At 34.0% G+C, this 13,100-nt stretch overlaps 1 protein-coding gene across 3 annotated transcripts in view; it reads right to left on the bottom strand.

Moving 5' to 3' along the window:
* Nucleotides 1–13,100, bottom strand: part of HYCC1 (hyccin PI4KA lipid kinase complex subunit 1) — a 77,414-nt gene that overhangs the window by 11,992 nt on the left and 52,322 nt on the right. For all 3 annotated transcript variants that reach the window (XM_035253664.3, XM_078342571.1, XM_035253661.3), the window contains 2 exons: nt 11,039–11,126; nt 10,383–10,542 (listed from right to left, as the gene is read on the bottom strand). In XM_035253664.3, the coding sequence (XP_035109555.1) occupies nt 10,383–10,542; nt 11,039–11,126 (248 nt within the window). The remainder of the gene's footprint in view (nt 1–10,382; nt 10,543–11,038; nt 11,127–13,100) is intronic.

The following is a 13,100-nucleotide window of genomic DNA, read 5'->3' as shown; positions in this document are numbered from 1 at the left end:
GGTAAATAACAGAATTCTCCTTATTGAGATGAATTTAATTACTCTCAGGAACTCCTTTTGTCATCTTTATTAAGTCTCAACTTTAAAAAAAAAAATCCAGTAGAGAATTCCAACATAAGGCTGCTGTGGGATCAGATGAATCCTTTATGATTATTACAGATCCTCATAACCACACAGCACAGAACAATAACAGGTCAGCAATACCTATTACAAAATTACCTATAAAATTTATTTCTTCCTTGGTGTGCAATGTGCAGCAAATGCTCATAAAAAGGTGGAGAAAGGAGGAGTGCTCAATAATCAATAAAATAAATAATAACTTCCTTAACTACAGCAAGAATTATGTAAGGCCCCCTTAGTAAAAACATAGAATACAATAATTTATGAACAAATTTTTTTTGCCTCATAAGACCATTAATTCTGTCTCTGGGTGGAAAGTTTTTAAACTTCACTGTACCTGGAAATAAAATGAGATTTTTTGTTTTCCTCATAAATTGTCTAAGTCAGGATTCTGTACACAGTGTTTCCACTTTTAAACTTAAAGTCCACATGTGTCAAACATATCAATGTATTTTAGCACCTTGGTTAATATGTCTTTTTTTGTTGAGTTATCTAATATTTCCTAGTATTTTATTTTGTCCTCCGTGGAAGTTCCATATTGAAATGCCAGTTAAAATTCACATTTTTAGTAAGAAAGAAAGCTTATTTTTATCCAAATGTTTTATCTTCTATATTGGGGGAAAAAATTGTTCCTCACATAGCATTTTAGAATCTGAAAGTACTGGAGCTTCTCAAAATGACACTAAAAGCATTCATATTTTGAAAAATAAAATTGCCAGATAATTTATTATTTTCTAAGTTTCCTTAATAAGTATACACAATCTTTAAAATCAAAATATACACATTATAAATTTTTAGTAACAGATGTAAAAATTATTCCAATAGACAATTCTTAAAGTTTGCTACTTTGGGGTTTTAAATTATTACCATTTCTTTGTTTTTCAAAATGCTCCTGTAACTGTTAGTAACTTTATTTTTCCTCAGCTGAAGACTTTTCTCATAGTTGTCAAATGAGAATTACAAAATAAATGTTCCATTTCAAGATTTATTACAGTTTACCTTCTGCAGTATCTAGAAAGACAACCTTAAATGCTTAAAAATATTTATAAACAATTATTATTTATAATGCTTACTAAAATACACCCATTATAATTTTTCAGATTTGTTCAACAATTAATACTTTCTTGCTTTATCAATGTTATTATACAATAGAAGTTTATTAACATTTTCTAAATCAATAACCAGTTTTAAATGTTTTCAAATATGAATTGTAATCTTTTATTGTTTCTTTTCTTTTTTCATCTAATAAACTAGTACTAAACCACTGAATTAGAAAATTATGAAACAAATCACTCTTTTGGCTATTTTTTTTTTTAAAAAATGCCTCTTTGAACTCTGTTATAATCAATTAACTTTATTTAAATATCATGGTATCCATTAAATAGAAGCAGTTATTTTAAATGCTGAAAAATGCAATAAAACTTCTATAACAACATAAAACTGTACTTTCTTTTCATTTCAACTATGTAAATTTTAGCCTGATTTTTCACATAAACATTGAATTAAATATTCTAAAATTCTCACAGTATTTATTTTGCATCATTAAGTTAGATGCCTTAAAATATATATATATAGTTCCTATTTATAATTCTTTTTCAATACTTAAAATTTTGTTATCTTGGATACCCTAACTGAAAATAATTAAATGCATCGTTATTAAAATAAGCCATTTAAGATATGCCAAGACCAAAAATAAGGAAACATTCAAACTATCTAGTTTATAAACATTTCTTTTATTATTAATGCCTATTGGTTACAGTTACAACTGTATGTAAATAAGAAACAGAATTTCAGTCTATGTAATTTCTATTTTTATGTTAACTTGATATTGAAACAATAGGTAGTAAAACAACATTTTTAAAATCCTCACTGTAATAGTGATACACATGTTAGATAATAAAGTCAGAATGCTTCAGGACCACAGAACATAAAAAAATCTTTTAAAGTAATTGTAACTATTATATAACATATGTGTCCTTTTGTGTTAGATGCTGTTCTCAAACTAAACAAGTTTAACTCAAATTGAGAAAATCCAAATTACAAGTTTCAAAAACTTAGTTTTGTGAAAGAACTAAAGAATCCCAGGACAGTTTGAATCACAAACGAGCTAGTAAAAACTTATTAAGAATATACTTATTGTGTAGCTAGTAAAACAATCTAAACAGTTCTTAATTAATCATCAGTCTTCATGTAGTAGTCTAAAGTATACCAAATATTTTCACTTACTTGTCTCATTATCTCACAACGGCACAAGTGGGAAGAATGATGGGCAGCAATAAAAAAATCGAGATTTCATTGGAAAAGCCTTTTGATTAGTTGGCAAAAATTGTAAGCACTCATTATTTGCAACTATAAATTAATTAGGGGACTTTAATAAAATGAATGACTGGTATCACAATAACTATTTTAAAAGAAAGAAGGAAATCTCTTATATTGTTTCAAGTATAGATAATTTCTTAAAAAGTGTTAGAAGAATGAGTAATAATGGTTAGTAGTAGTTGTGGAGAACAGAGAAAACAGCAATTAGATTTGCTCTAGAAAAGGGAGAAGGAATGGAAAAACACAAGGAAATAAATACGTATAAATTGTATACTAGAATACTGGAGAGAAAACTTTTCAGGGACTTAAGATAAAGGGCTTTTTAAAATAGCTGAAATGGTAGATGATAAAGTTATATTTGGAAATGACGTTTAAGAATGACTACAGAATTAAAGCATAATTATAAAGAAATACTTTACTTTCCTTTTAACTTCTTTTATTTTCAAAACGAAATAAATATTTAAGTAAAATTTTAGTTACTAATTTGAAAAATTAATGAATTATTTTACTAAATTTTATCTCATTTTTCTTATTGGAATTTTCATTTTGACTTCTATTATGGTCATAATCTATTCAGTCTTCTGTAAACTTATTGAAATGCTTTTTAGAGTTTATTTTATTATTATCTTTCTCCAGGTGTGTTTTACTTTCAAATTATGACTTCTAGATAGTCTTCAACTTGTAGGTGGCTTGAAAATCTATGTCTGAGAAATACAACTTTGTCTTAAAATATTCACCATCCATAGACGAAATTAAACACAATTATGTATAAAAGAATAAGCAACATGTAAAGCTTTTAATTCTGAAATTATGATCCTTAAAAATCAAAAGCAGAAATTCTACATTCCAAATTTATTTCCCAAATATATTTATTGACATAAAATTATAAAGTCATTAGAACTGTCTCAAAGATTTAAACACAAAGTTAAAAAAAATTTGAAAAACACATTAAGTTAAGCCATGTCTGTACAATGGTTTAACTTAAACTAAAAAGTGGGGCAAATGACGCAAACACACCATTAGTTGTCAAACAGATCTCTCCAAAATAATACCTCCGTTGAAAACAATCTTTCTTTAAAAATCATCCTATTTGCCTGTAATCCCAGCACTTTGGGAGTCCAAGGCGGGTGGATCCCGAGGTCAAGAGATCGAGACCATCCTGGTCAACATGGTGAAACCCTGTCTCTACTAAAAATACAAAAAACTAGCTGGGCATGGTGGTGCGTGCCTGTAATCCCAGCTACTCAGGAGGCTGAGGCAGGAGAATTGTCTGAACCCAGGAGGCGGAGGTTGCGGTGAGCCAAGATCGCGCTGTTGTACTCCGGCCTGGGTAACAAGAGCGAAAACTCCGTCTCAAAAAAAAAAAAAAAATCATCCTATTTTGTTGACATGAGGATGCATTGTCTAGTCAAAATTTAAATTACAGGGCCTTACAAATGTACCAATCTGGTGTGGGATGTTGATGTACGGGGGGAGGCCATGCATATGGGATCATGATGTATTTAAGAACTCTCTTACTTTCCACTCAATTTTGCTGTTAACCTAAACCTGTTCTTAAAAAAAAAAGTTTACTAAAAAAAACAGACAAGCAAATAATAGAACTGGTCAAAATACAACACTAGAAACTTGGGTTGATAACCAACAACAACAAAACCATGGCCAGTGATGCATATTCTGAAATTTGTAGAATTTCAGATAACGTAATTTTAAAATTTCCATTATAATACTTTCTATTAAAATATAAATTGTAAATAATTCTTAACCTTAAGGAAAAAATGGCGAATCTATGAACTGTTAGAAAATCCTAAAATACATTCTAGAATAGCTTTAAAATATTTTAAAATGTAAATAATTAAAACTTTTCAAAATTAATTTTATGAGATTGGCCTGTAAAGATAATTGAAAGATTCTTTGGTTACTAATAACAAAAGAGAATAAATGTCCACTAATTGCTCTAATTTAATGTATTTGTTGGCTGTGTAATAATTTTTGGTGATCAGATATGCAGACACACCAGTACATTCACATGGCCTAATTATGTATATTCTTTCATGGTAAAGGGAGATGAAAAAAAAAAAAAGCAAAAAGGAAAGTTCTACATGGCTACTTCCATGAGAAAACCTCACTCAACCCTTCCTCTCTCCTACCCAGAAAAGACAGAAAGAGGAGAAATTAAAAGAAACACAATAATAAAGACAAATAAGTATAAGGAAAAAAAGGCCAATTGCTTTCTTCTTTCCAAAAACTATGAAAACAAAGAGGAAAGGGAAAGAAAGAAAAAAATACACACACACACACACTTTTCAATATATATGTTTTTAATATATTTTTATATTTATGTATATTATTAAAATATACATAATTATATATGTTATATATAAAGATACATATATACACATATATTTTAATATGTATATTTTTATGTATGTTTTTTCTTTTTATTATTTTTTATTGCATTTTAGGTTTTGGGGTACATGTGCAGAACATGCAAGACAGTTGCATAGGTACACACATGGCAGTGTGTTTTGCTTGCTTTCTCCCCTTCACCCACATTTGGCATTTCTCCCCAGGCTATCCCTCTCCACCTCCCCGTCCCACTGGCCCTCCCCTTTTCCCCCCAATAGACCCCAGTGTTTAGTACTCCCCTCTCTGTGTCCATGTGTTCTCATTTTTCATCACCCGCCTATGAGTGAGAATATGCGGTGTTTCATTTTCTGTTCCTGTGTCAGGTTGCTGAGAATGATGTTCTCCAGATTCATCCATGTCCCTACAAACGACACGAACTCATCATTTCTGATTGCTGCATAATATTCCATGGTGTATATGTGCCACATTTTCCCAATCCAGTCTATCATCAGTGGGCATTTGGGTTGATTCCAGGTCTTTGCTATTGTAAACAGTGCTGCAATGAACATTCATGTGCATGTGTCCTTATAATAGAACGATTTATAGTCCTTTGGATATATACCCAGTAATGGGATTGCTGGGTCAAATGGAATTTCTATTTCTAAGGCCTTGAGGAATCGCCACACTGTCTTCCACAATGGCTGAACTAATTTACACTCCCACCGACAATGTAAAAGTGTTCCTTTTTCTCCATATCCTCTCCAGCATCTGTTGTCTCCAGATTTTTTAATGATCGCCATTCTAACTGGCGTGAGATGGTATCTCAATGTGGTTTTGATTTGCATCTCTCTGACGACCAGTGACGATGAGCATTTTTTCATATGATTGTCAGCCTCATATATGTCTTCTTTCGTAAAGTGTCTGTTCATATCCTTTGCCCACTTTTGAATGGGCTTGTTTGGTTTTTTTCCTGTAAATGTGTTTGAGTTCTTTGTAAATTCTGGATATCAACCCTTTGTCAGATGGGTAAACTGCAAAAATTTTTTCCCATTCTGTTGGTTGCCGATCCACTCTAGTGACTGTTTCTTTTGCCGTGCAGAAGCTGTGGAGTTTCATTAGGTCCCATTTGTCTATTTTGGCCTTTGTTGCCAATGCTTTTGGTGTTTTGGTCATGAAGTCCTTGCCTACTCCTATGTCCTGGATGGTTTTGCCTAGATTTCCTTCTAGGGTTTTTATGGTGCCAGGTCTTATGTTTAAGTCTTTAATCCATCTGGAGTTAATTTTAGTGTAAGGGGTCTGGAAGAAGTCCAGTTTCTGCTTTGTGCACATGGCTAGCCAGTTTTCCCAACACCATTTGTTAAACATGGAATCCTTGCCCCATTGCTTGTTTTTGTCAGGTTTATCAAAGATTGTATGGTTGTATATATGTTGTGTTGCCTCCAATGCCTCTGTTCTGTTCCATTGGTCTATATCTCTGTTTTGGTACCAGTACCATGCTGTTTTGATTACTGTAGCCTTGTAGTATAGTTTGAAATCCGGTAGTGTGATGCCCCCCGCTGTGTTCTTTTTGCTTAGAATTGACTTGCCTCTGCGGGCTCTCTTTTGGTTCCATATGAAGTTCATGGTGGTTTTTTCCAGTTCTGTGAAGAAAGTCAATGGTAGCTTGATGGGGATAGCGTTGAGTCTGTAAATTACTTTGGGCAGTATAGCCATTTTCACGATATTAATTCTTCCTAACCATGAACATGGAATGTTTCTCCATCTGTTTGTGTCCTCTCTGATTTCGTTGAGCAGTGGTTTGTAGTTTTCCTTGAAGAGGTCCCTTACGTTCCTTGTGAGTTGTATTCCAAGGTATTTTATTCTTTTTGTAGCAATTGTGAATGGCAGTTCGTTCTTGATTTGGCTTTCTTTAAGTCTGTTATTGGTGTAGACGAATGCTTGTGATTTTTGCACATTGATTTTATATCCTGAGACTTTGCTGAAGTTGCTTATCAGTTTCAGGAGTTTTTGGGCTGAGGCGATGGGGTCTTCTAGGTATACTATCATGTTGTCTGCAAATAGAGACAATTTGGCTTCCACCTTTCCTATTTGGATACCCTTTATTTCTTTTTCTTGCCTGATTGCTATGGCTAGAACTTCCAGTACTATATTGAATAGGAGTGGTGAAAGAGGGCATCCTTGTCTAGTGCTAGATTTCAAAGGGAATGCTTCCAGTTTTTGCCCATTCAGTATGATATTGGCTGTTGGTTTGTCATAAATAGCTTTTATTACTTTGAGATACGTTCCATCGATACTGAGTTTATTGAGGGTTTTTAGCATAAAGGGCTGTTGAATTTTGTCAAATGCCTTCTCTGTGTCAATTGAGATAATCATGTGGTTTTTGTTTTTGGTCCTGTTTATGTGGTGAATTACGTTGATAGACTTGCGTATGTTGAACCAGCCTTGCATCCCCGGGATGAATCCTACTTGATCATGATGAATAAGTTTTTTGATTTGCTCTTGCAATCGGCTTGCCAATATTTTATTGAAGATTTTTGCATCTATGTTCATCATGGATATTGGCCTGAAGTTTTCTTTTCTTGTTGGGTCTCTGCCGGGTTTTTTATGTATGTTTCAACACAGTTTTGTTCTTGTTGCCCAGGCTGGAGTACAATGGTGCGATTTTGGCTCACTACAACCTCTTTCTCCTGGGTTCAAGCGATTCTCCTGCCTCAGCCTCCTGAGTAGCTGGGACTACAGGCGCCCGCCACCATGCCCAGCTAATTTTTGTATTTTTAGTAGAGATGGGGTTTTGCCATGTTGGCCAGGCTGGGTCTCAAACTCCTGACCTCAGGTGATCTGCCCACCTTGGCCTCCCAAAGTGCTAGGATTATAGGCGTGAGCCACCATAGCCAGCCCAAAGAAGATTTCTTAAAGTTCATGGGTCTTGTTCCTTCTCCTTTCCCAACCCATATCACCACTGGCTTAGGGTGGAATATTCCTTGTTTCCACTGTATGATAGATACAGTTGAGGGTTTGGGAAGAAATTCTTCCTACTGCAAGAGTTGGTGTGGTGAGGGAAACGTAGGGATATGAGTGGGTGGAATGAGAAACACATTTAGAGTTCCACTAAATATAGAAACTCTAAATGTATTTTCACATAGCTATAAACTGAACTTATTCTACAGTTCTGTGTTTCAGAAACATGAAATAAAAAGGTTGTTGTGGCTCACCCTGGGACCTATAAGCCTTTTAACGTTTCTAAAGAAATGTATAAACATATTTTGTTATGATTTATATATAAATATTAAAAATGTAATTTATATATAAACAAAATTAAATTTAAAAATCTATTTATAATTTGAGAATTGTCTCTATGTCTAAGAACTACAGCAAAGATATCTACTTTCCCCACAGGAAGCCAGTGCCTGTTAGAATGCCTAGAATGATAATGTGTTCAAGTAGGAAGCAGGACCACGAAACTGGAAAATAGAAACCTTTGAAATTCAGCCAAACTTAGTAACTTAAAATACTGCTCTAGAAGCGAAAGCCAAGACTACCCTAAAAAGGGAGAATGCAACCTACCTGTAGAGGCAAATAAGAAGGGCCTTAGACAGGCGTATTTTAGAGCCCACTGGATAAAGGGAATTCACACTAAAGAAGAGTGATGAACAAAGCTAAGCTGTATTCTGCATCTATTCCATGCATGGGACTTGCTTTTTATAATTGATTCTCTTCTATATTCTTATCTGTGACTTTATGGTTATAATAAGCAGGAGTTTCCCAAGTATTAGAATTGTGAAGGGGGACAGGTGATAAGAATGCTGCTTTAATGAGGGTATAATCTTGAGACAGAGTGCTAACCCCTCAAGTGGCAGCCAAAATGGAATCTAGAAGATACATAAGAATCTGCTAGATACAATACATTCAAGCAGTATTTTCTCTTGTTTCGTAATTTTTTCCTATAAAATATTTCTAGGAAATGGCTTCCATCTTATTGCAGGGCATAGGTCTCCTTGTTTACATGCATGACTGGACCTGCATATATACTCTCTCTCACACACACATGCACAAATACAAGGGAACATCAATATTTCACATTTTTAACTGCAGGACCTATATTTTCCCCCATTAATTCCCAGTATGTCTACCTAAATAGCAAGAAGGACAGTGGAAAAGAAATTAAAATTCATTCTTGTGCTTCCTGTAGCAGAGTTTGGGAGCAATTACAGCCACAGTGATTACTATGATCTACTTCATTGCCTCTGTGCCTGTTTTCACACATTAATGCCAAAACAGAAAAAACAATCTCAGGGTAAACCACATCTGTTTAAATTACTTTCTACCTGTAATCTAGCCCCATTCAGTAGCATAATCTTCACTGAAGAAGCTGAAGTATGTTTAGACTATATGTTTTAAATGGTAGCATAATTTGTCTTGCTATTGGCAAACATCACTCTTTTGCCTTCCTATGGAACTTTCAAGAATTGTCACACTTTAAAAAGACCAAAAATGATCACTAGGTAAGATGGATAATCATTATTCTTTTTTGACATACAATCCCCTAGATTCTCTGAATGAAAACTATGGCAACTGTTCTCATCATCAACTTTCTAGTTTACCATGAATAGCTCCATTCTTCTCCTTTCCCATTTTCTCTATAGAAACCACAACACAACCGGAACTAAATATACCAAAAGCAACTACCATTTTCATCTCAGTTTACAGAAAGAAGAAAACAGAGAATGGATTTTGTTTTACCTCTAATATACATGTTTGCTTGGGGTAAAGAAGTGGCTTTTTGCTTCCCACCATGGTTACCTTCTGAAGAAGGTGACAGTAATTCCCTTCTTAGACTGGTTGCTGACACTACAGTAACTTCTAGATAGGAGGGAAGTTATAAAACGAATATGAAATTAAATAAAGACCACAAAAAAAGAAATTAAATAAGGAATAATAAATTAAAAAAGAAGGGAGGGAAATGAGAAAGCACTGAAAAAGCCATAGTAAATGAAATTGACCTCCAGTAAAATTTTAAAATAATAAAATGAAGCAGACAAAAAGGGATACACACACACACATACACACACACACACACACACACACACACACAGAATCTTGAAAGAAAATTAACTTCAAGAAAATAAAAATAAAAATAACTATTGTTGCATCAATACTACAGCATTCTTTACCAAGAAGTCCAGAGAAAATGTTTAAAGTCCCTGTTAGTTGTTCTACTTCAATATGTAAATTTACTTGCTTAAGAGGTAATTGAGAAATCAGAAACATTAAGTAAGGAACATTTCCAAATACTTTTGAATAAAAACCAAAAATGTATGAATAGTTTTAAAATGCATTTTCCTTATTCTCCTACTGAAATACAACTTAAAAATGAATATAATTTTAAAATAAATTTTCATTCATATGTGTAACATAAGGGGCTTCATTTTTCTTATTGCCTATTGCTCCTGGATAATAAATTAGGAGTTAAGGGCAACTCCACAGCTCTTTCTTCTAGACTACTATTTACTAAAGTTAGATGTTATAGCACCATAAGTACAGTGAAAAATGTAAGAGAATCAACAATGCTCTAACTTAAAGAGTTACATATTTCTTACCGTGTCTTTTCCACCTATGACCCCTTATTGACATGCTGGTTACTGCATTTCTTGATATTCTAGAGGAAGTTGGTGTGATTTCAACTTGAATACACCTTGTACCTTCCTTGTTAGATTTCATGGGACCATGAGGCAATGAAGCCTTTATTGCATTAGCAACCTAAGAAGAAAAAATATAGTTTAAGATCAACATTAGCAGATGTATTATCTTACCCTTAGATAAAACATGACGCTAACTGTTAATGGGTTTGTACAAAGATGCTCTCCCCAAGTATTTTATAAGATGATCCATAAATCCTCTAAGATAAGAATAGGAGCTCAAAAGGAAATTCATGGTTAAAAAATATGTAAATGATAAAGTTAAAAATTTCAAAACATTCAATTAGATTTCCAAATGTTAATAAATGCAGCTAAAGTATGTTAAGGAGAACAACTCTTGTAACTGAAAAAGACTGTCAGGTGTCTAGGAAGTAAGTCTAATAAAAATTTTTGTTTTTTACTTTTCTAAGTTACAAAACTTCCATGTATAACAAAAGCATAAATACACTGAGCATTAATGATATAATAATGAACTATGAATGGCTATCTCTCAATTTATAGTTCTAAAATGAGAAATCTCAAATTATAAAATTTACATAAATAAGTCAGGCACCTACCAGCAAAGGCTCTGGATATAATTCTAGCTGGGCTCTGTATATAATATCATCCAGTGCTTTTTGAGCTAGATCCCATTCTCCATTATAACTATAAAATTAGATGAATTAAATGAAGAAATTATAATTATTTATAACTAATGAAATACAATGAGAAACTATCTTTACTGAAGAAAATAAAAAATCCTATTAGCACATTGCTTTACATTCTATTCCTTTTAAAAATGTATTTTTAAATCTTTGAATTCCTTTCAGTTGCATCAAAATGCCTATTAATAGCAAAGAAAATTTTACAGATGTACATTTCTTCGCTAAAGAACATGACTATTTATAGAACAGGAATAAAGAAAGTTAAGGTAATTTCAAAGTATTTTATACTTTCAAAGCAAATCAGAGAATAATAAATTATATACCTTAGAATAATGTTCAGAACATTTTATGGTCAAATTACTCTGTAACTCCCACAGTTTTTAATGAGAATCTATAAGTAATGTGGCTTGCAGTATACTGAATAGTTATTTCTTTGCATTTTGATAGTCACTTAGAAGTATATTTGCTACATGTTACAAATAGCAGAGCAATATGAGGGAAAAAGCCTGTGTGCGTGTGTGTATGCACATGTCAGTGTGTGTGTATGTGCATAATTTTCGAAGATGTGCCAAACCCTTCCCAAAAATCAGCTAAATTACAAAAATGAACAGAGATATAATGGCTTGGTCAACTGCCAACAAAATAAAGAGGTATAAATTACATCAAGAGTGCAAATGAAGCCTAAAAACTGCCAAGAACATTGCTCCCACCATAAAACCAAGATAAAGCCAAGCGATCTTCAAAATTATAAATTCTCATAAATCCATCAAAGAGCCAAGGTGACAAGGGAATCCAAGTAGCCAGAACCCTAAGAGGAGGCAGGTGCCTCTAAGGAGAGATGGGCCACAATACAAGCAGGTAAGAAACATTTAGCTAACTTTCTTAACAAATTCCTAAAAGCCAAAATGTGTACCTCATGGGCTAGCATGAGAGTACAGAATCTCTAAAAGCACAAACAAGTGGGATCTTGTATCCACCATAGGCTCTTCTCCATAAACCTTCTTTAGGCACTCACAAGAACAACTAGAAACAGGGCAGGTCACAGAAAACTGCCCTTGATGGTATAGGCCTGAAGGAAAAGAGTGACCACTCCTGTAAGAATAGTAGGAAGACCCAGCCCTATGCCTTTATCATATGGAACAAAACTTTTAAAGCCTTTGGGGAAAGAGCAGCAAACCCTCTCACCCCCAGGGCACAAGTGAAGACTAATTCGGCTCTGAAGGTAAGAAAAAGAAAAAACAAAAGCAAAAAAACCTCTCATTCTATGCTGAGATCAGTAGAGGTGTCATCACTGAAGAAGGGGCAGGACCACTGAGAAACTCCCATCCCTGAGATCCTGGGACATGGAATCAGTCTAAAACTGAGGCTGGACCAGGACAACAGAGAACACTATCTCCCGCCCTTCCCCTCAACCCGGACCACCACCAGTTAGTGCACACCCAGAACCAATCAATAGCACTCTGCTGCTGGAGGAAGGGGCAAGAACATGGAAAGAAACCTACCTGCAGTGAAGGCATATAAGGAAGGCAGAAAACTAAAGATGAAGCAGGAATATTAAGGAAACCCCTCCAGCAATCCAGCTCTCCACCTAAGTAGAGGTAGCACTAGAGGAATTTGACGTAGATGGTGCCCTGAGGGTAACCATAACAACAAACCCAATTCTAGCTCACCTCTACTTACAATAACTCCACTAGCAGCCTAGAAGAGCCATGCCCATTTTCATCATAAATATGATTTACCTCAGTCTCTACTGTCCTACCCCTGAACACAATCATGAACATTTAAAAATTACAAGGCACATAAAAAGCAAAACAAACAAGACCAACCCTGTCAAGAGATAAAGCAAGCAACAGAACTAAATTCATAGATGACCTAAATGTTGAAGTTAATTGGGAAATTAAAATAACTATGACTAATATACTAAAGGGTCTAGTGGAAAAGATGGACAATATGCATGAACAGATGGAGATTTCTG

This window comes from Callithrix jacchus, chromosome 11 (genome assembly GCF_049354715.1).
Source record: "Callithrix jacchus isolate 240 chromosome 11, calJac240_pri, whole genome shotgun sequence".
NCBI lineage: Eukaryota > Metazoa > Chordata > Mammalia > Primates > Cebidae > Callithrix > Callithrix jacchus.
The sequence above is the reverse complement of the archived record's forward strand: the minus strand, read 5'-3'. Positions and strand labels throughout refer to the sequence as shown.